The 23,626-nt window shown below is 34.1% G+C and overlaps 1 protein-coding gene across 1 annotated transcript in view; it reads right to left on the minus strand.

The window, feature by feature from the left end:
- LOC100376411 (protein furry homolog-like) overlaps positions 1-23,626 on the minus strand; it is a 106,204-nt gene that overhangs the window by 20,213 nt on the left and 62,365 nt on the right. Inside the window, exons 15-35 of the mRNA XM_085497911.1 lie at positions 23,225-23,314; positions 22,129-22,397; positions 21,373-21,537; positions 20,438-20,617; positions 19,717-19,866; positions 17,445-17,617; positions 16,724-16,881; positions 16,201-16,311; positions 15,450-15,604; positions 14,315-14,580; positions 13,202-13,458; positions 12,688-12,825; positions 11,943-12,286; positions 10,287-10,723; positions 9,825-10,010; positions 9,298-9,517; positions 8,721-8,931; positions 7,917-8,015; positions 6,746-7,007; positions 842-1,065; positions 93-203 (exon numbers count right to left, since the gene is read on the minus strand). Coding sequence (XP_085354037.1) covers positions 93-203; positions 842-1,065; positions 6,746-7,007; positions 7,917-8,015; positions 8,721-8,931; positions 9,298-9,517; positions 9,825-10,010; positions 10,287-10,723; positions 11,943-12,286; positions 12,688-12,825; positions 13,202-13,458; positions 14,315-14,580; positions 15,450-15,604; positions 16,201-16,311; positions 16,724-16,881; positions 17,445-17,617; positions 19,717-19,866; positions 20,438-20,617; positions 21,373-21,537; positions 22,129-22,397; positions 23,225-23,314 — 4,206 coding nt within the window. The remainder of the gene's footprint in view (positions 1-92; positions 204-841; positions 1,066-6,745; positions 7,008-7,916; positions 8,016-8,720; positions 8,932-9,297; positions 9,518-9,824; positions 10,011-10,286; positions 10,724-11,942; positions 12,287-12,687; positions 12,826-13,201; positions 13,459-14,314; positions 14,581-15,449; positions 15,605-16,200; positions 16,312-16,723; positions 16,882-17,444; positions 17,618-19,716; positions 19,867-20,437; positions 20,618-21,372; positions 21,538-22,128; positions 22,398-23,224; positions 23,315-23,626) is intronic.

Raw genomic sequence — 23,626 nt, forward strand, 5'->3', positions numbered from 1 at the left:
GCCTAAGCCTTACAAAGGCATTCAATATTGTAGCAGCATAGTGCTGACTGTGGTAAAAAACTGACTGACATTATTGACTGAAGAATACATACTTTAAGCAGAAGAGCTTGAAGTCCTGGAAACTCATCCCATTTCAAATCAGCAAATACTTTGTCAATCTTTTCTCGATATTCAGTTCTCCCAAAATTCATATGACTGAAAAGCTGAAGAGAAAGAAAGCACATCAATTCCAGAATACTACACATATGGTTTAGTAACATTCAAAATATCATGCATAACCTGCCACTAATTGCAAGTTTTTTTGTGGTAATATTTCTTAGTATTTGCTCCAAAGCCAAAGGTTGTCTCGTCAAAGATTCTTTAATTGCATTTCTTCACTTATGAACGGAAAAACAAGTGCCCTTCTATTGCATTTAGTATCGGGTCTAAATACAAATTGATCAGACTATGAGGCTATTATTATACATCTTTTCCTTCCAAGGATACATCATGGAAATGCCAAAATCCAAAAAGTTTGGAACAGAATCAGCGAACTTCTTTAGGTGGAGTCTAGTCAAACCCTGTGGCAGCCATGTTTGTTTTCATTATTAGAGGACGCTTACGCGCATAATCATTCCATATTTGGAATTCGCATTTCTTAATATGGTAGGATAAAAATACCCTGTAAAATACCGCAAAATTACGGCACGCTATAGCCTATGGCATTACGGTGACAGATGTATAATACTAATTCTTATTCTAAACCATGCATTACATGTAACTTGTGTAAAATGGAAGGTGTGTAATAAGGAACACAGGGCATAGGCAAACTGCATGTACATGTATAATGAAGTCAACATACCTTTTCCAGTAGTCTTATTGCTAACAGAAACTCGTACTCATAGTCTGATTCTAACATGGATACTGCAATCCAGAATATCTGAGCTAACACACCAAGTCTATCATCAATGATGTTTAGTTCACCCAGGTGTTTCAATGACTGTGCACTGCGTGATCTAGACAGAGGTTTCTTGGCATTGATTTCCCCGGTAGTGGCACTTCGATTTCGTGGATCTAATCGATATTCTGTACAAACAAAACAATTGATTAATAAGCATTGTGCTTTAATATCTCAAATGAAGAATTACAAACATTTCAAGCGTCCAGCAGATTTCAGCCATACCAATTCACTTTTCCACAATTGAACCCTTCCTTGTACATGTACATGTTTTGTACGCTAATCTACAAGCAGTTTTTTGTTATAAATACAGGTCGCACTAATGATGTCAACAGGATATTTATCACAGTATATTTCACCAAAACTGCAAGTATTTAGAGCAATATGTACTAGTGCATGGTCAGCCACAGCAAAATGTAGCTTCTCAGATTTCTCAGATGAGCTGCTGACGCTACTGGTCAGAATATTATAATGAAGCAAATGGAACTCAGTGGAAAGGTGAACAAGCAGCCTATCGGCTGAGATAGCTCTGCTGTTAGCAATGCACATTTCAATTAAAGAACTGAAGACATCATTAGAAAATGAACAATATGTATAGTATCAAAGCAATCGGACTTACAGTTTTTAACAAGAAGTCGAAAATATCACTTTTTACCAAAAATTACAAAAATATTCACCAAAATTAGAGAATTGAAGATATCATCACGAAATGAACAAATCTGAGAGAGGTCCACATGTAGTACCTATATATGTAATATCAAAGCAATCGGACTTGCGGTTTTTAACAAGAAGTCAAAAATATCACTTTTTACCAAAAATGACAAAAATATTCACCAAAATTAGAGAATTGAAGATATCATCACGAAATGAACAAATCTGAGAGAGGTCTACATGTAGTACCTATATATATAGTATCAAAGCAATTGGACTTGCGGTTTTTAACAAGAAGTCGAAAATATCACTTTTTACCAAAAATGACAAAAATATTCACCAAAATTAGAGAATTAAGGATATCATTACAAAATGAACAAATCTGAGAGAGGTCCACATGTAGTACCTATATATGTAGTATCAAAGCAATTGCACTTGCGGTTTTTAACAAGAAGTCGAAAATATCACTTTTTACCAAAAATGACAAAAATATTCACCAAAATTAGAGAATTGAAGATATAAAGATGAAATGAACAAACCTCAGAGAGGTCTACCCAAGGTACATATACACCAAGTATCAAAGCATTCAGGCTTGTAGTTTTCAAGAAGAAGTCGAAAAAGTAAAACATTGACACGGACAATCACTCATATGATAAGCTCCGCTCGACAAAGTCGACAGCAGAGCTAAAAAACTACTATAGTATTAAATAATAATACTATAATAACAAACAAACAAATGTTGAGTGAAAATCGTGAAATTTTTTCATCACTATTGTCATAAAATCTTGCAATAGACCGGTCCGTTCACTGCGAGAATCACGCGTTATGCATGAAATCGAACATAAAAACAGGGCAAACAAAGGTCATAGCGTTGTAGTGGCGTCAAACATCGGGTGGGATTCGACAAACGCGAAGTATTCTGGGGGACATTTCCATGCTTAATAATGTGCTGTTCACATTTGATGATAGGCAATTTTGATTAAGTAAGGGTATTCGGAAGCAATATTCCTCTGTCGAAGATCGGCCGGTCGATGTGAGTTACGAAATAAAGAAATTCTAGTTCAAATCAAATCGTTCGATTTTTGCGGCAGACATTCAACGCGCATTTTTCATACATCTCACGAGATCTCACAATTGTACGGAAAATCCCCTATTACAAAACATTTAGCAATAAAAATTACACTGTTACAGTATTGAACATTGCAAGTATAAAGGCTACTGAAAAAATATGACTAATATGCAAAATAGAAGTTACGGTAATATGGTCACAGTACAGATTGAGTTTGTATCTACTTTTTAGATTTTAAAAAACTATTATTATACACTTTTGGTGCCAATGAGGTCTGCCCACAGAAAAATTTACACAGTTTTTTAATCTTTTTTTTTAAATAATTTGTTTTCCTATTTATTGTAACACAATTAAATCTATTATACGCCTGCCCCGTAGCAGTGTTCTCCCCAGCAAAGAATAATAATTTACATAACAATAGAATATGTTGTTTGTACTTAATGTTAAGCAGAATATGATGCTTCTTCAAATATGGCGTAAGATCCCTTATTCTATAATGCTCTGGATAGTACATTCTATAATCAGATTTAGCTGGCTCATTTTAAATAGTCAACTTATTCCTTAAACCAATTAAAATGGAGGCAATATCACCTGAGCAGGAATAAGGATCGAGTCTCACATAATGATGATAATGACGCACATTGAAAAAGCAAAAACGACGACTCTACTTTAACATTTTCAGGTATTCAAACCATTCAGTGACAAGCCATGCATGGCACAGTCCCCGTTAGTTATCAAATTTAAGATATATAGTTATGTTTATAGTAATATAGCTGGAATATAACCATGTCAGGAATATGATTTTTTTAACATTAAAATGATTGACATTTGTATCTGATCGTCAAACAAGTACTTGTCCAAATTGAGAGATATTGCTCTGGAACAGCATTCAAAATCAGCCATTTTGAATACATGTATATATATATATATATATATATAACATGATGTATAACGAATATATAAAATTTGAATATAATCAGTCAAAGCATTTAAGAGATATGGCTCTAGAAGCCCAATCATTAAAACAAAATGGCCGCCAGTCAGCTATTTTGAATCCAATCTGAAAAATAAAATGACATGCATCAGGAATCTGTAATGTCTAACGTGTGTTATAAGTTTGAACAAAATCCATCCATAAATGCAAGAAATGCTTGATATTCGAGAATTTTTTCAGCACAAAAATAGCACACTTTGAAAAAGATCATCAAACCAATATATCCGTATATCTGTGACATGATGTATACTGAATATTAAAAATTTGAACATAATCAGACAAAACAAGTCAGACATATGGGTCTGGAAACCCATTCATTAAAACAAAATGGCCGCCAGACAGCCATTTTGAATCTGATCTGAAAAATAAAATGACGTGCATCAGGAACCCGTAATACCTAATGTATGTACCAAGTTTGAACGAAATCCATCCATAAATGCCAGAAATGCTTGATATTTGATGATTTTTTAGTACAAAAATGACAACCATTCGGCCATTTTGAATAGGATCATCAAACCAATATATCTATGACATGATGTATAATGAATATTTAAAATTTGAACATAATCAGTCAAAACAAATTGGAGATATGGCACGAGAACCACATTCATTAATACAAAATGGCCGCCAGTCGGCCATTTTGAATGTTATCTGAAAAACAAAATTATTTGCATCAAGGTCCCATAATGTCTAATGTATATACCAAGTTTGAGCAAAATCCATCTGTAAACAGCCGAGAAATGGTTGCTTTTTATGATTTTTTAGCACAAAAATGGCCGCCATTCGGCCATCTTGAATCAGATCGTAAAACAAAATGATGTGCATCAAGGTCCTATAATGTCCAATGTATATACAAGGTTTGAACAAAATCCATCTGTAAACAACCGGGAAATGCTCAATTTTGATGATTTTTAGCACAAAAATGGCTGCCATTCGGCCATCTTGAATCAGATCATGAAACAAATTGACGTGCATATGTATGATATCATGTATGATATGTATGTGTGAAGTTTGATTGTGATTGGTCCAGGCATTTCTAAGATACAGGTCCGGACGCACGCACACACGCACGGACACACGGAGGTCAAAACATAAGTCCCCGCTTTCGGACTGCGTCCGAACGGGGACTAAATATACATGTATGGACAAAAAGACACATACAATATAGCAAAAATCCTGCTATATGTATAACAAAACACACACAAATGCAGATAGGATAGTGAGCATTTAAATCAATATCAACTACAAGATTGCCTACATCAACATCATCACTATTTTAGCAGTTAGCATTGACTCTAACAAAAGCACACAAATATGGTTAATAAGAATATATATACATGTATAATTATTGGATTATGAAATTCAGGACAAACACACAATTACATGGGTAAGGTTGCCGCAGTTAACACCAAATCAGCCTCAATTTTGTGCATCTTCAATTGATACATGTATGTGCATGACTGTTCTTTCTCAATTATAATTAACCCCCTAGATGGATATCTAGTATATTGATCACATGTACTACAATTGACCCCCTAGATGGATACCTAGTATTGAACACATGTACTATAATTGACCCCCTAGATGGACACCTAGTATTGAACACATGTACTATAATTGACCCCCTAGATGGATACCTAGTATTGATCACATGTACTATAATTGACCCCCTAGATGGATACCTGGTATTGAACACATGTACTATAAATGACCCCCTAGATGGATACCTAGTATTGAACACATGTACTATAATTGACCCCCTAGGTGAATACCTAGTATTGAACACATGCACTATAATTGACCCCCTAGATGAATACCTAGTATTGAACACATGTACTATAATTGACCCCTTAGATGGATACCTAGTATTGATCAAATGTACTATAATTGACCCCTTATATGGATACCTATTATTGATCACATGTACTATAATTGACCCCCTAGATGGATACCTATTATTGATCACATGTACTATAATTGACCCCCTAGATGGATACCTAGTATTGAACACATGTACTATGATTGACCCTTTAGATGGATACCTAGTATTGATCACCTGTACTATAATTGACCTCTTAGATGGATACCTAGTATTGATCACATGTACTATAATTGACCCCCTAGATGGATACCTAGTATTGAACACATGTACTATAATTGACCCCCTAGGTGAATACCTAGTATTGAACACATGCACTATAATTGACCCCCTAGATGGATACCTAGTATTGAACACATGTACTATAATTGACCCCTTTGATGGATACCTCTTATTGATCACATGTACTATAATTGACCCCCTAGATGGATACCTAGTATTGATCACATGTACTATAATTGACCCCCTAGATGGATACCTAGTATTGAACACATGTACTATAATTGACCCCCTAGGTGAATACCTAGTATTGAACACATGTACTATAATTGACCCCTTAGATGGATACCTATTATTGATCACATGTACTATAATTGACCCCCTAGATGGATACCTAGTATTGATCACATGTACTATAATTGACCCCCTAGATGGATACCTAGTATTGAACACATGTACTATAATTGACCCCCTAGGTGAATACCTAGTATTGAACACATGTACTATAATTGACCCCTAGATGGATACCTAGTATTGAACACATGTACTATAATTGACCCCTTAGATGAATACCTAGTATTGATCACATGCACTATAATTGACCCCCTAGATGGATACCTAGTATTGAACACATGTACTATAATTGACCCCCTAGATGGATACCTAGTATTGAACACATGTACTATAATTGACCCCCTAGGTGAATACCTAGAACAATGAGTCAAAAATGTTATATTTTTAGAACTAGTTATTGGACATGCACAGATATACAATGAAATGAGCTTAGAACACATATTAACACAACAAACATAATTGGTTACGTCAGACGACTAACATATTTAACAGTAACAGCACATAAAATATCAAAATCATCAGATAATAAAAGGAAAACACATAATTATCATCATTATTATTATTACCATTATACACACTAGAAATAAAATTAAAAGACAACATGCTGTTAATATTTAGGAAATAGAGAGTATATGTTAGTACCTGTCAGTTTATCGGATGGAGACGATGATGATGACGGTAAAGATAACCTTGTTACTGACATAGAATGACTTCGTTTAGGACCCATATACATACCACTAGAGGCTAAGCCTATGATGTTACCAGTGCTCTTACGAAATGCTGCTTTACTTGTGGAAAACGCTGGCAATGGTGGGAACATGTCTTTTAATTCCCCAATGACAATCTCTGGAGCGAGCAAGTCTACAGCTGCTTCCAGCGTTAACATTATCTCAGTAACATAGCCCTGCAAGTATGATCATGAAAAAACAATTTTTTGATTTGGTGATCCAATTTATTACTGTCTATGTATTCTTAAGAAAGAGAGTAACGTTTGAGAGAGCAATCATAGAAAGAGTTTCAAGCATGTCACCATATAAACTGAACTACTGTACAGTAGAATACTTTATTTTTGCTTGGAATTTATTTTCGCTGGAGGGATGCTTCAGTGAAAATAAAATCCAGCAAAAATACTTTTTAACCTATATTTCACATTCAACTCATTAAAAATCAGTGAAAATAAATTCCACACAAAACACCCAAAAAACCTTTTCAGTGAAAATTAATTCCAGCTAAATAAAGTGGTTTACAGTATGTGATTTATTTGTCTAATGGTATGAAATATGGGATAAACAGGATGAGCAGACGAAATGTAAAAAAATTAAAAACATTAAAGTTCTTGATGTTTGAGTGAAAGATGACATCAAATAAATGAAAAAAAGCAAATTAAAAATGTGAGTACATAAATTTTAACCCCCATGGAAACAATGACATTGTGATTTCCCCTCTTACTTGTAGCCCTACACACGACTAAGATTCATAATTCAAAACTTCATGCATTTTGGGTATCCCAAAATTTTTACTTCGGACTTTGTTATAGCAAACAACAGTGAACAGGTCAAAAAATTGCTGTATTAACAATGTTAGCAACAACTGTATGATACAAGACATATCAAAATACATGTGTGACAATGAATAAAAGAAATACCGCTACCAATCTACGAGGGTGACATAAGCAATCCTTTTTTAGCATTATTTTTGTAATCTACTCAGATAAACAGATAAACTTCTCAAAAGAAACATGATTTCCTAAACGAGTAAAGGATCCTAATGAATTGCTAACTGGTAAAAAGTATGTAAGTGTATGCATGTATACCTGGGTATCTTCACCATGATCCACAACCGTCTCTACCAATCTTGATAATATATCAGACAACCATCTTGAAGTCAATGGGATAGCTAGTGATCTGTATACCTAACAAATCAACGGGAAAACATTGGTGATCATGTGACCTCAGAAACCAAAGTGATGCAATGACATGAATGTTAAATTTGTTTTTCTCATCCTAAATACAGATCATAGTCAATCAGGAACCTACTAATAATAATAGTGAGTCTGCCTGTAGAGGGCATACCTACATAAGATTAGTTTTCCAACCACTGCCCTCTAGTGACAAAGTGTTTCTGTCATGTGACTGGGTGTGAGGAACACCATTTACAATCAATATTATCTGTGGTTTTTCAACAATCAAAGAATAGTTTTGTTTTTTTTTAAATTTTATGACATTGGGACGTTTTTGGGACTACTTTATTGCATGTGTCAGAATACATGCTTTGGTAATGGTGTTATATGTCACCGGATCACCCAAGTGTATTGCTATGTAAAAAGTAGTGCCATTGGTTCAACTGAAAATAGCGTCTGAGAATAAACAAGAATTCAAACATGAAAAGCTCTCTGGTTTCTTTGATGTTTGGTGTCTTCATGAGTCAACACATCACAATGATAAATGGCAAACCATTACCCAACTTAACACAGTTGTCTTTTTAAATGAGATTATTTACACCCAAGTATGCCATTTTAATACCACAGAATTTGTTCATCGTAAGAATTAAGGCATTTCCTATAAAGTCAGATACCAGAAACATGCTGTTTTAATGTGACATCAATAGATGAACAAACCTGAAAGGATCTCCCAGCATAATGTCTAACTGGACATGACAAAGCCAGGTGTATCGCAACCTGAGCCCATCTTTGTTCCACCTGTTTCCCAGGGAGTGATTCCCGGAATATCCGTACAACATGCTTCAAAAAAGACTCCAACTGTTCAGCACTTTTAATAGAGTACGCCCTGGGCATGATGTCTTCATAGCACCACAGTGGACCAGATTTCCTATAATATGAAACACATTATATAACTATTTAGGTCTTGTATAAATGTTATTAGAAAGGAAACTGGCAATGTGTTGAAATGATTGCAATTTAGTCAAGCTTCTTCAAATAGTAAAACACAAATGGCAAAGGCTGAGAGACCCCACTTTTCCAAATCTATCAATAATAGTAATATCCCTATTCAATGTTTTGGATAGCTTGAAGTTGGTTTGATGTGGCAGGATAGTTCAAGGTGAATTCTGATTTTTTTTTCTATTTTTAAATATCTATCATAAAAGGTTTCCATCACTGTCCACAGTCATTTTTATTGTGTGTGTGTTGACTAAATAGTGTGAATCATTATTTATTTACAACCAACACTGCTTACCTTGTGACAAGGAACTCAATCAAGGCCTTTGAGCTGTCCTTGACATTAGTCAGTGTGCCAACATCAATGTGTACCGTCTTAACTGGTGAATTAGGCACCACTGTGGCATTACTACTAACACTAGATGATGTAGACAAACCACTAAGTGTTGTTGTACTACCAATCATGTGTGGATCTTGCAGGTCTTGTGCATTCTCCTCCTCATCACACACTTTATCACCTAGAGTATTTGTAATTAAATAAGACAATTCATAATATGGAAAAAGTTCCCTCCCACCCCAAGTCTCACCCCAACATGTATCGAATGAACACATATGAAGTTAACCAATTTCTATTTGAAATATTTGACATCTGAGAAAAACAGAAGGTTGGTGAATATCAAGGAATTGTCATCAAAACAAAAAACAAATTACCAATAACATGAATATGAATATGAAAACCATTTACCAATTGAAATTAAAACAAAACTGATCTAGTGTGTTGGACAGATACTAACCAGCTTGGCAGCTGATTGATATTATTCTTACCTGTAAAGTTGTATGTTTTCTTCAATGTTGGTGGTTCACTTAGTGCATAAAGATCACTAGTGATGGTATTAGACAATAGCATTTTAGCAACATGGGCATAGTCACCATGGCCAGACAAGACAATTAGTAAATTCACCAGTAACATCTTGCAGTGTTCATGTACCAATGGCTTGGCATGGTCAAAACCTAAATGAAATAATATTTTAAAATAATAAGTGCATTTCAAATACTGTCCTAGTGCAATATAAATTATTGTATATAGTTCATAACAAAAATTTACATTCGCTCATTCCAAATTCTTTTTTTCAATACTCTACAACACAGTTATGTGATTTCTTCTGGAGGAGCGTACATGTACAGGTAAGCATTAAAAACAACACATTTAAAAAATATATTTTTAAAGAATTTCGGATCTGGACATTAAAAACTAGTACTAAGAAATTAAAAAGCACACTAACTCACCAAGAAACAAAACATGTAATAATTGTGGTAAAGCTGTAGACCAATCTACTTCCAATCTTTCAGATACCAAATCAGTCATCAACATCATCGCAAGATTACATCTGTATACAACAGCTGATGGCGCAATATGTGCATTGCCGTTATCAGCAATGTAGTCGGCTAGCGGGGCGTAGTAACCACCATGTTCTGGCATAGGTATTGACTGCGGCTGTGGCGAACTACCCTGGATTTCTAGATTATACCTCCATAGCGTGTAGGCATCTTTCGGCAAGTCTTCTTGGGAGAATTCCTCTCCTTCCAGCTCAGGGTAGTCCAGACTAGATGTTCTGCTGCCAGGATCTGTCAAGATACTGGTGTCTTCCACAGTGGCAGCTTCATGAATACAGTTTGCAGACATGTGACTGGATTGGATGAAACTAGAATCACATCTCTGCATGCTGTAAACAGAAATAAATGAAACTTTGGGAGTTATAGTGAATTAATTTGGGTAAAGCTATACAAGTGGGCAAGTCATATCCAGCAACAACCTGTCCATTTGTATCATAGATACTAAACACCAGATTTTTTTCACTATACATTTATGAATTATAACAAGACCTTCCTCTCTAATTGTACATGATACTCTCTAATATGATCCACCTCTTCCATTATTACTTTGCATGTTGATGAAGATAATGAACTATAACTCTTATTCTTGGGATGGATGTACATCACAGAACGTTCTATGCCAAGACTAGCGCCACTATATAAAGTATTTCTATGGGCTCTCCGCGAGCTACTGGTCAAAGGACCAGTGAAAACCGCACAAACTCAACTATAACTCTTCTTATACTGTTCAGAGAGTCTCAACAGCTTAAAGTACAGTTTTCTGAGAGTTTTTAACCTTTGTTTTCACCGTGATACTGTAAAATGACTAATTTTCACTGGGTTTAAATTTCACAGATTTAACATTTCAGGCATATTCAGTGGGTTTTAAATTCACGGTTTTACCATTTAGATAATGTGTTCTATGCCAAATTTTACATATTCACTGGGTTTTAATTTAGCGCATTTTCCAGTCAGCGAAATAAGCGAAATTAAAACCCAGTGATTAATTAACCCCTTTACAGTAGATAGGGTGAAAATGTCCAGATATTCGCTCCCATGAATACCTTTACTGCTACATATGCTTCATGAAAAAGCAACTCGAATTTATAACACTGGTAGAAGCGCACATACACCAATTGCATTTATTGTATACTGGATCATTAAAATACAACTTATTTGACTTTGGATTCACGTAAATGCATGCTCTACTGGTAGATCAAATACATGTACGGTATAGCCATAAAAGTAACACATCCATCTCTTCACGTATATAAAAAGCAAATAAGTTATAACATCAAAGTCCAGATTCATCATTCAATATCATAGACTACCGTGAAATTTGTATTAGAAGCTGCATCCCTAATAGAAGTCGCACCCATTCTTTTTGAATAATTGAGAACCAAAAATTCATCATTTCTCATATGTGTAGATGCTCTAATAGAAGCCGCATCCCCTCTGTTGCATTGTAACATTTTAATAGAAGCTGTGGTTTCTAATACAGATTTTACAGTATGTCTGAATGAAATGTAAACACACAGAGCAATCATCAAGCCTCATAGCCTGCGTTACCTTTCTAGTTTATCAGGTGCAGACATAGAGCCTTTCAATGTACGTGTTTCCACTCCACTATGACCTTTCTCAATGTTACTCGGCACTGACACAGTAGCAGCCACACTGTCATCTTTGATTTCTCTTTCATATTTTTCCATGATAGAACTATCACTGCTGCATTCCTCAGAGGCATATATGCAGTGCTCATCCTCCCTCTTTGGGATGTACAACTGGAAATACGGCGCCTCTTCCAACTTTTCAACAGTTGAGTTGACAAGCTCTGCAGACATTAGTTCATGCATCATTTCTTCCAAGAGCTGTTTCGGTTTAGCTTTACCGATGTATGCCAATACTCTTTTTACCTAAAATACATACAAATGTACATTTCCATTTGTTCTCTTTTACATCCTGGTACTAGGTGTGTTTTTTTAGTTTAGTGTATATGACATAACAAAATTTAAAAAAAATCATATGGCAAGCTAAAACTGAGACTGCAATCCCGAAAGTTTGCAAAATTAAAACTCATTTCACTTTGTTCACTCAGAATTTGAACATGTGCTACTTCAGAACATTTTAGAAGACTTCTAAACCCTGGAACTTTGAAAGTAGTGTGTTTACTACTGAATCAAAAGGAGACAGTATTAAAGATATTGAGAATTGAACATAAATGGACTACTAATACCAACTCAGCGAATTCACTGATCGAAGACTAGTAAATGTTACAAAAATTCAGCAGCTCGCTGAGCATTATGTAAGTACTTACATATGGGAGTACATCTGGATTGGTTTGAATTCCTGCCATCATCATTAAATAGTTTAGAATAACTTTGAGGTTGTGCGACCAGCACACACAAAGAGCTGCCCATAGCTGTTCTAATTCTCTGGGGTGCTCATCACCGTACTGGAAAACCAAACAAGAAATGTCACATGATATATCAATTTTATATACGTGATGATACACATGTAGAAGCAAATATTGCATTTTTATACACTAAATCACTAAAATATTAGTTTAGTAAAATATTTTGACCTAAAAAACACATCTGTAATTTATGTACTACTAATAAAAAAAATATGGTAATTTACTTTTTTGAATAATTGCTTTCCCACAATCCTCTAAATTTGATTTCAGGATTCTGTTGGATATGATTTCTCATGAACAATACACATATCTAAGCCGTCAGGATGTTCACAGGAGTCAGTGAGAAGTTTTCCATAGATCATACAAAGTGTGAATGCAACTTTAAATATTATTATAATAAGTATTGTTGACTTACCTCTACAGTAACATAAAATAAATTATTAAGTACAATGTTAGTTGCTTCTTGGGATCCCCATCCTTCTCCCCTTAGTGGACACTTCTCATATTCATTATTGCACATTTCTTTATCTTCTTTGGTAGCGATGGGTTTAGATGGTTCACTGTTGGGGGCATTGTTATCCACCAGTTCTATATTAGACAACCAAGGCAGTAAACATTCTAGGATAACTTGTCTGGAATGGGCTGGTGCAGACTCAAACCTTTCTGTAAATTCTGTTGGTAAATGTGATTATTGATGAGTAGTGTAATTGTGATTTGATTTCATTGCCAAAACATTCAGTGTTATGATACACAGTATAAAAAGTTATTACGGTAATTCAAAATTAAAATTTTGAAAGTTAGACCACTGTCTACCAACTAATAACCTCATTGTTGTATGTGGGGTTCAAAGGTCAAACTGGAGCTTCTCAACACCGATATTGGCAAATAAAAACAAACCCTATATGTGGTATCAAGTCTGACTAAGCCTACTATTACAATCTGTAGACTGTGACTGTATTAACTAATGATGCTGTCTAAATCCTATTTTTATTTATACATACTTTTTTTTTAACATTGTGTTGAGTCATGAGTGACAGTATAGTAGAACAAGCGCTCTCTAAAAAGTGCATTTTTGTATTATGCTAATTATCTGATACAAAAATATTTCATATTTTTCACCAAAAATTAAATTTGATTAACAGTTTTCATAAGTACAAAAATACAGTTCTTGACGTTTTCACCACCAGACTTTCTTGCCCAAATGTATCTGAACTTTTTTCTAATATTCTTCAATATTTCTGGAAATCAACCCTAATTTTAGAGCCAACAGATGAAACCTGAGTCGATTTTCAGTTTTTACTCAAAAAATTTGGCTATTTTTGTCTCAATTTTGTGAATTCTGCAGACTATAAATGGGACTCTATGATGAAAAGAGGAAACTGGTAGTGAAAAGTTTAAAGAGTATTCATTTCTTTGACAGTGTTGTCACAAAAGAATTGCATCGTATATTAATGATATACAATCATGCATTCTATATTTGTGCATTTAGTATTGTGATCAGAGAGACAACTACACAGACACTACAAACCTGAAAACACTGCTATCGTCAGCTCAGGATGCAACCTGGCAAGTTCCTCTGACAATATTGTGTGGGTTTTACCATATGTGGAAGACAGCGTTATTATCAGTCGACTGCACTGACTTAACGGTGTGGCTACACCATCCTCTATTCCAAAGAATCTCTGATCTAGCACCTGGAGTAGTCTCAATGCTATGTCTTTAACCTCTTTGCAAGGGTCAGCAGTCTTGAATAATGTGACGCATAAAACTGAAATCAACTCACAGCTGTACTCTCTGCAATGAAAAAAACAGGTTTTGAAAAAGTCGACTGAAAAAGCAGAGCAACTACAAAATGTTCAAAACAGCAGTTGCATATCTTCAAAATCAATATGCAATCTGAATTTGCATAAATTATTAGAAGCTTATCTCCATGTATATTGTAAAACATGTCTTTAGCTAGCATGTTATTTTAGCTAATTTTGTAATATGTATTTTCTTTCATTAAAGAGGTCACAAATTTTAAAGTATATTTTTACAATGAGATTGTTGAAACTTTTATATTAACAGGGATTTTTTTAAACAAGGGAACAGGGGTGCAGCACCCTCATGCCATGGCCATGCGCCCCCTTACCCTGGGGAGCAGATCCTCTGGCAACCATAAAATTCTGATTGACCAGGGACCACATGTCTGATGGTAATTTTCGCCACAAGGAAGCCATAGAATGCTCCATTTTAACTTAGAATTATCAACAACTTTCACACCCTGGTAGGGGTACCCTATCTCCCCCACTTGGTGGAGCCACTGAATTACAGTGCTCCCTCTTGCAGTTTTTTCTAGAAAAAACCCTGCATTAAGATTATGTTAATTCAAGTATATATTGAGTCAAATCCGCTAAAATTGCATATACCGATAACTATTTCAACTTGTTTTATAGTATATACCAATAATTGCATTTATTTTATATTGGGTTATTAAAATATTACATATTTTGACCACAGACATGTATGCACTTCTAATATAAATCAAATACAGTAGCATTACATAGCATTACAAATTTAATTCTGGCAACAGAGCTAAAATGTAGCATGCAGGGGAACATGTTGCACTGCAAGAACAAAGGATGAATATAAACTTTCCATGTATGACACACAGGTGGACTTACTTGTTATTTAGTACGGTAGCAAAGGACTGTATACAGCCGTCTGCAATCTGTTTGCTACCAGTATAACATCTATGGATAGCCCAGTTTAACACTGTCGGGTTGTCTGGGTTATTTTGCAATAACAATACAACAGTTTCTTTACCAAGTTGGTGAACCTACAAAACAGTTTAACACTTGTTAAAAAGTTTAAGTTTCGTGTTTTTCTGCAAGTAGGAAAAGTTTCAAATGAGTGTTTCAGTTAAACCTTTCTCAACCTAACCCATCCATATAAACATTCCTTGTTACAACAAATTTACTTTAATGACAGAGAATAAATTTCTTGAATTAAAGTCAGCATAATTTCTTGGCTGAAAATTTACAAAGTGAAATTTTGTGATCATTCCCAGTCTTACCCATATACTGTCACCAATATTTTGTCACGTTGAAAATCAGTACCCATAGGTTAAGAAGCTGATATTTTTCTCATATATTTCACATGCATGTGTAACTAGTATTGGCTAGAAAATGATTTGTTGTTCAAGTGAAAAATAATTACATAAGTATCAGAAAAGGCCTCCAATTCAGCTTGATACACAACATTTACTCATTCTGTACTATGTTTTTTGTATAATTATTATTAGTTCATCATTACAGGAATACTCCTGGAAATAACTCCCTTATAATGCTTATTGGGGCAATTATTTCAGGGGGGAATTAGTCAGCAATGTATCACTAAATTTTAGCATGACGAAGCCAATAAGATACCACCTACCCTGTTGTCTGTACTGTTAAGCAGACAATCCAACCAGTTATATAAATAACCTTCTTGTGATAGCGCATTATTATCAAATACTGGTCCACACACTACTAGTGCAGCCATTGCCTGTAGAGAAATAAACAAAATAAGTTCATTACATGAGGATGACAAAAGTATGGTTATTATACCTATTTTACACAAAACAAATTAAAGTTAAAAAGTCAAATATAGAACTAGAAGCACATCTCCTTGTATTTTTTGGTTTTCTTCTCATTGTGCATATATCCAACTCCAAGTATTCCGGTTATGACTTTTTTAGCAGATCGTTCATGCAAGCTATGCACTTCAAACAAAGTACATGAAATATGTTTATAAAATACTTTTATAAGAAACAAAAATGAAGAAATCAGAATAATACATGTATGAGCATCTCTTTCATTTTGTTCTCCAAACATTTCAGTATCTCAGTGACATGTGACCATATCATCTACAGGTAATATATGAAAAAAAAAATGACATTCAATTTTCCATTTTTTACCTGCAATGCTGACATTTCCAATTCTTTGTTCTGTTCCCGATATCCAACACTCTTATCAAATGTAATACACAAGACACCGAATCGTCTGCACCAGTTTGCACACAGGAAAAATAAACTATATCTGATATCTTGTTTCAGTAAAGTATTGCGTTGCCCAACTATAGAAGAAAAAAAAAAGCAAATCTTTAAACATCTATAGAAGTTTAATAAAACAATATACGAGACAAATCTTATAATTCTACTGTCTTTAGATCATTCCAATACATTACCCAATTTGTTAATGTATCACTTGCGCAATTCAAAAATTTACATACTACTGCTAATCACTTGTCTTTATATATATAATAATGTGTAACAGCGATCAAAAGGCAATCCATGTCAAAAATGGTGCTCGTGCCATCACTGATATACGACTATTATAAATTTAGAGACAATATTTACTCAATTTTTTTATTCATGGATATAAACTGGCCTAAATACTGTAAAATACTTTATTTTAGCTAGAATTAATTTTGCTGAAAAGACTTTTTGGGTGTTTTGTATGGAATTTATTTTCACTGATTTTTAAAATCTGTAGAAGTGCTGAACAAATAAGAGTTCCACTAAAGGTTAAGTCAGCTGTCACTCTAGATTATTTAAATTCCAGTTTTGTTTTTCTTGTGTACATATGCAGTTCCCAACTTTATGCCAGTGTGAGTGTAATAAGTTGTAATTTGTGTACCTGGAACACTGCGAATAAGTTTTCTAATAAATCCACTAAAATATAATCTTATTTCATGTAACGTGGTGGAGTCTTTGTCACCTTCGCTGTCAAGGAATAGCCGTGTTCCTTCAATGTAGTCTACAAACACAGTAGATAATGATCCACTCTCTTTGTCAACAATGCCGCAGTAACTGAAACAAAATAATTGTAGTTTATTACATGATGAATAATTATTATACATCTGTCACCGTAACGCCATAAGTTACAGCATGCCGTAATTTTACAGTATTTTACGGGGTATTTTTATCCTACCATATTAGGAAATGCAAATTCCAAATATGGAATGATTACGTGCGTAAGTGTCCTCTAATAATAACAAGCAGCCTGTCGGCTGAGATAGCTCCGCTGTTAGCAATGCACATGGCAATTAAAGAACAGAAGATATCATTAGAAAATGAACAAATCTGAGAGAGGTCCACATGTAGTACCTATACGTATAATATATCAAAGCAATTGGACTTGCGGTTTTCAACAAGAAGTCGAAAATATCACTTTTTACCAAAAATTACAAAAATATTCACCGAAATTAGAGAATTAAAGATATCATTACAAAATGAACAAATCTGAGAGAGGTCCACATGTAGTACCTATATATGTAATATCAAAGCAATTGGACTTGCGGTTTTCAACAAGAAGTCGAAAATATCACATTTTACCAAAAATTACAAAAATATTCACCAAAATTAGAGAATTAAAGATATCATTACAAAATGAACAAATCTGAGAGAGGTCCACATGTAGTACCTATATATGTAATATCAAAGCAATTGGACTTGCGGTTTTCAACAAGAGGTCGAAAATATCACTTTTTACCAAAAATTACAAAAATATTCACCAAAATTAGAGAATTGAAGATATCATTACAAAATGAACAAATCTGAGAGAGATCGACATGTAGTACCTATATATGTAAATATCAAAGCAATTGGACTTGCGGTTTTCAACAAGAAGTCGAAAATATCACTTTTTACCAAAAATGACAAAAATATTTACCAAAATTAGAGAATTAAAGATATCATTACAAAATGAACAAATCTGAGAGAGGTCCACATGTAGTACCTATATATGTAATATCAAAGCAATTGCACTTGCGGTTTTCAACAAGAAGTCGAAAATATCACTTTTTACTAAAAATGACAAAAATATTCACCAAAATTAGAGAATTGAAGATATCATCGGACGACGGACGACGACGGACAATCACTCATATGATAAGCTCCGCTCAACAAAGTCGACAGCGGAGCTAAAAACAAACATGACTGCCACCCGGGTTTGAGCAGACTCCATACAAAGAAGTTCGCTGATTCTGTTCTAAACTTTTTAGATTTTGGCGTTCTCATGATGTATGTATCCTTGGTAGGAAAAGGTGTATACCGGTAATAATAAGGTTATTACGAAGATACCTCAAAGTATGCACTCAGACAGTACGCTGTCGCATAGACCTCTGCTGAGTGCCACTCGATACTGCCGCTGTACTGATATCTTCGTAATAACCTTATATTATACACTTGTTGGCATATTTCCACAAGTTACAGCATACTTTAAGGTATATTGCATAGGGTATCTGCATACTATGAAACATATATAGCATCGAATAACAATAGAATTCATCCATCCATACATACCCATCCATTTAAATGTTTTTCTTATTTGTAAAATATCCCTCAAATATATGTAACTTTTAAAACATTTCTTATGTTTACATCAGAGACAGAAGCACTTTGGCTGTGACAGTGCAAACCAATTTTTGTTGCCATTATCTCTCATTAACTTATTAGTACAAGAGGGAATTATACATGTATGTACAACAATAAGGTTATCACAAGAAAAAAATGTGCACTCCGACAATACAGGAATGCAATAACCTCTACATACTTCTAATAATAACCTCATAGTAACCTCGTAATAAAATACAACATATTAACTTTTTTTAATTATCATATTTGAAATGAATCATTATTATATTGATGCAATGCATTAATTAATTAGACATTAATTTTGTCGCAGAGATTATCAATGAAACTCCATCAGCCCACCCCTAGCATTGCTGAGATAAAAAGGCTATATTTTCATCAGGTCTAATCTAACATACCAGGACTTGCTTCTCAAAAATGCTCATGCAATCTCTTTAATTAACCATAGCTACAATCAATATGTCTATCAAACCTATATGTTTAATGACACACACAATGGCTGCAACAGAGTTCTACTGAAATATAGATAACGGTACCTTTCTTTGAAGACACCATGTTCAGCTAGCAAATCAAACACATGAACTAGCTGTAATCGAAGTGCATCTCGTTTTTTCTTTCTTCTCATATTTTCCTGTTTTCTCTCAATGCCTTCTTTGATAAATGGTGCAAGTTCATCCACCAAATCTCTAAAAATAGCAAAATGAGTTCAGAAAAAGTAATAGATTCAAGATTGAATGCATAAATAACAGTGGGTTGACAAATAATCATGGCCTCTACATAAGTAAACATTTTTTTTCGACCCATTACATTAGGAGTTAATTTTTTCCAAATTTAATAGTTTATAACATTTTGTCCTATTTCTGGAACATTTTAGTCATATTTTTAGTGTGAAACAGTGAATTTAATAAAAAAAAACACTTGAATTAGGACATTTTAAAAAAAAAATACCAGTACATTGCTAGGGTGAGGTGAGCATCTAAATTATTAAATACAAATTTTCTGCACATGGAAAAGTTTAAATTATTATCAGTATTACATACATCATTGTACAGTATTTAAAAATGGACACCAAGATCCTGTTCAAAGCGAGAGAGCCCTGTGACTTGTCGCCCCTACCCCAGAATAGTTTGCCATTCTTTTACCATAGTGTCCACCATTTTAAAAACAATTATTTTTATAGTTATAAGCAATTTTTGTCAACTCATGAAATTTGAGAAAATTACAACAGTTCACAGTGAATTACTCTTGTCGACTTACTTGAATGCATGGGGACTAGACCATCCTAATCCAGTCACGACGGCGTCTCTTACTTCAGCATTCTCACACCGTATTAACGGGACTATAAGTTTAAATAGACTGGCAGCATTGTCAGTTGTAACGTTTAGCGATGTCTTGGAATCCACTTTTTCTGAAGAGGGCATGCTTTCAGTTGATGCACTATAAACCCAAATATATTTGAATATTTTTCAGTTACATATCAGCATCAAATAAACAAGCATTAAGGTAACTGAAATCTGAACACTTTTAAGTAACTTGCATTCGGCCACCTTAAAGTGCATTGCATTCTGCCACTTTAAAGTGCATTGCATTCTGCCACTTTAAGGTGAATTGCATCTGGCCATTTTAAAGGTCAAAGTCAGATAGTCACGTTTTACAAATTAAATTTGCCTTATTTTTTTTTTCCTAAATATCAACCTGAAGTCAATGGGAAGTTATTTCACAGATTGAAGGAATTATAGAAAAGTACAAAAGATGTGAGGCAGGAAAAATCATGGCATTCAAACAGTTAAAACCTTGATACTTTTGAAATCCATAAATTTTCAGAATCACTTGATTCACAATGCTATCGAAAATATTGACTTTCTCTTTTAGACTGATTTCCTAACTTTAAACAAATACTGTCAACACGTTATATGAACAGTTAACAAGAAATAATCTGGAAATCAGGAATTAAATTATTATTTTTAAATTTAATTTTTAAATGTAGATACAATGATACAATGTAACCAGTATGAAGTATGCTTGATGATGGTTGTAGTGGTGGTCATTTTAGGTCAGATTCAATGATGAGGAGGTAATTGAGTTAAAATTTATCTGCAATTGAACCCTAAATAGATGGTTGACCCCCTACTCTGCGCGGGTGTAGACAAAGGCTACTGGCCACAGTAAACTTGATTTGTAATCATAAATACCTTAATATATCAGGGGAGACAGGTCTAATTGGTATGCCAGAACTAGCTGGTCCACAGCTACAAGCAAATACCAAATAATTCTTCCACAATGCAATGTTAATATCATCTGTATTGAGAACTTTTTTACCACGCAGTGATGGCCTGTTAGTCCCTTCAGCTGGGTTACTGTAGACAAAAACATAGTAAGCATAGGATTTAAACAGCGGTCATGTAAAACAGACTTTGTTATTTGATAGCGACAAAACATCCTCAAAAACAAGTGACATAATAAAGTTAAAATCCTGAAAAATTAGGAATGTTAAAAAATACAATTGGCATCAGATAAGAGTTGGAATGCCATCAGTTGAATAGCAATACAAGTCTTGTACTGATCAAAACTCCAGCCTAAAATATTAACATACAAGTTCTGCACTAACCACCTGTACGTTACTCAAATTTAATGACAATGCAATATTTGGACATATTAAAAATTAGCTAATCATAATTGTATTTGCACATTACAGCAAATTCTCTTTATTTATGAAATGTTGACAGAAACTTTCCAGCATAAGGTTACATAGTATAGTTTTGCGATTCAAGTTTGATATACAAAGTCGCATTGACTCAACTTTCATTTTATTAATAATTAATCATTCATGAAAAAAAAAATTGTAAAATATTTTTTAGCTGGAATTAAGTTTTGTTGAAATAACATTTTGAATGTTTTTAATTTCAGTAATGATGATGATTTTGGGATCAAGTGTGCAGTCAACTTACTTTTGATCAATGTGTGCTTGCAGCTGCATGAGTCTTGTAAACACTGCAGGCCAAGCATGGATGGCAGCAGAGGGACTGTAATGTGGTAAATGTTCATTGTTGAGAAACCCAGCCAGGCACCAGGCCCAGGCATCAAAGTTATCTATAGAGTTGACAGATTTACCATAACTGTCATTCAGAGTATTGTTGTATTCATTACTCGACCACACTGTCAAGGATCTTTCAATGACCCAATGTAAATCTATAACAGGTGTGGTTATAAAGGCAGTCTGTAATATAAGACGGAGATATAAACAATATTATTATCATGTGAAGCCAACCAACATAAATAGGTATAACATGAATTGTAACAACAGCAAATTGCCAATGATTATTGTAATCACCATGAGGAAATCAGTTGATACTGTAATTGGACAGTTAGAAGCACAAATAAACCAAAAATTAGCTGTTTCATTAAAGGGAAGTGGTCATCGTGCCGCGCATGTGCAACATTTGTTGATAAACATTGATTTCCCCATAATTCATTGCGCTATTCTAAGAGAAATCACAAGTATGAGTTTGGACATTGATTACTTCTCTGATACCTTGCAGTCACCAAAGAAAACATTTAGTTAAAGCTTTGTAATGTCTCGGTTTGTACTCATCAGTCTGTCAAAATCACTATCTTTGTTCATATGAGAACCATAATTAGCTCATGTGTGGTGCAATGAGCAATACTCTTTAAAATAATACTTATTTTGACTATAAAAAATATAGGTAAGCACATGCACTACTGGTACTAATAGAGCAAATACGATATAGCCATAAATTCTGAAATCTTGGAGCCTTGAAGCTAACTTGCATTGAAGGTTATGGTGTGTAAATATTAATTTTATTTAGAAGTGCCTTATGAATTCAATGGATTCTGCAGAACATATGAAGTAGGAAAGTAACATCAATTATTAACTAGATTAAATTTCATTTATTCCGCTAATAGCTAAACGTTAAACCCATTGAATATGTATTTAATTAACAATAGTACTCTCACATCTGTTCAACAATAATCCACACATGTTTCTTATTTTCTTTTTAAATGTCAAGTATTATGCCATCTTACCTTTTCTGAAGGTGGCAAATAGGATAATAAATTCTCTACAACGGCAGGACATGCTTTATCAATCACGTCTATCACTGCGTCATCATCGATCTACAAAATGAAAGGAGATGTCATGTGTGTTAAATGTTCATTACTGGTGAGGCACATACGCATGAAAAATGGCTAAATCAAAATTGCGACCTAATTAGCAAACTAGCCAACTGATTTGCAACAAATTTGGCAAAAATGGTTTGGATGTGCATTTGATTTGGGCCAAATTAACATCTGAGAGGGTGGAGGAGAACACATAATAAATGCATATTGTGACGTATTAATGTATGCAATCAACGTAGTAAATCACGTAATAAACTATTTATTTAAAATGGAAAGGATTTATATGCCAAGTTGTAGTTACATAAACAT

Source organism: Saccoglossus kowalevskii, chromosome 4 (genome assembly GCF_978046115.1).
Source record: "Saccoglossus kowalevskii chromosome 4, keSacKowa6.1, whole genome shotgun sequence".
Classification (NCBI taxonomy): Eukaryota; Metazoa; Hemichordata; class Enteropneusta; family Harrimaniidae; genus Saccoglossus; species Saccoglossus kowalevskii.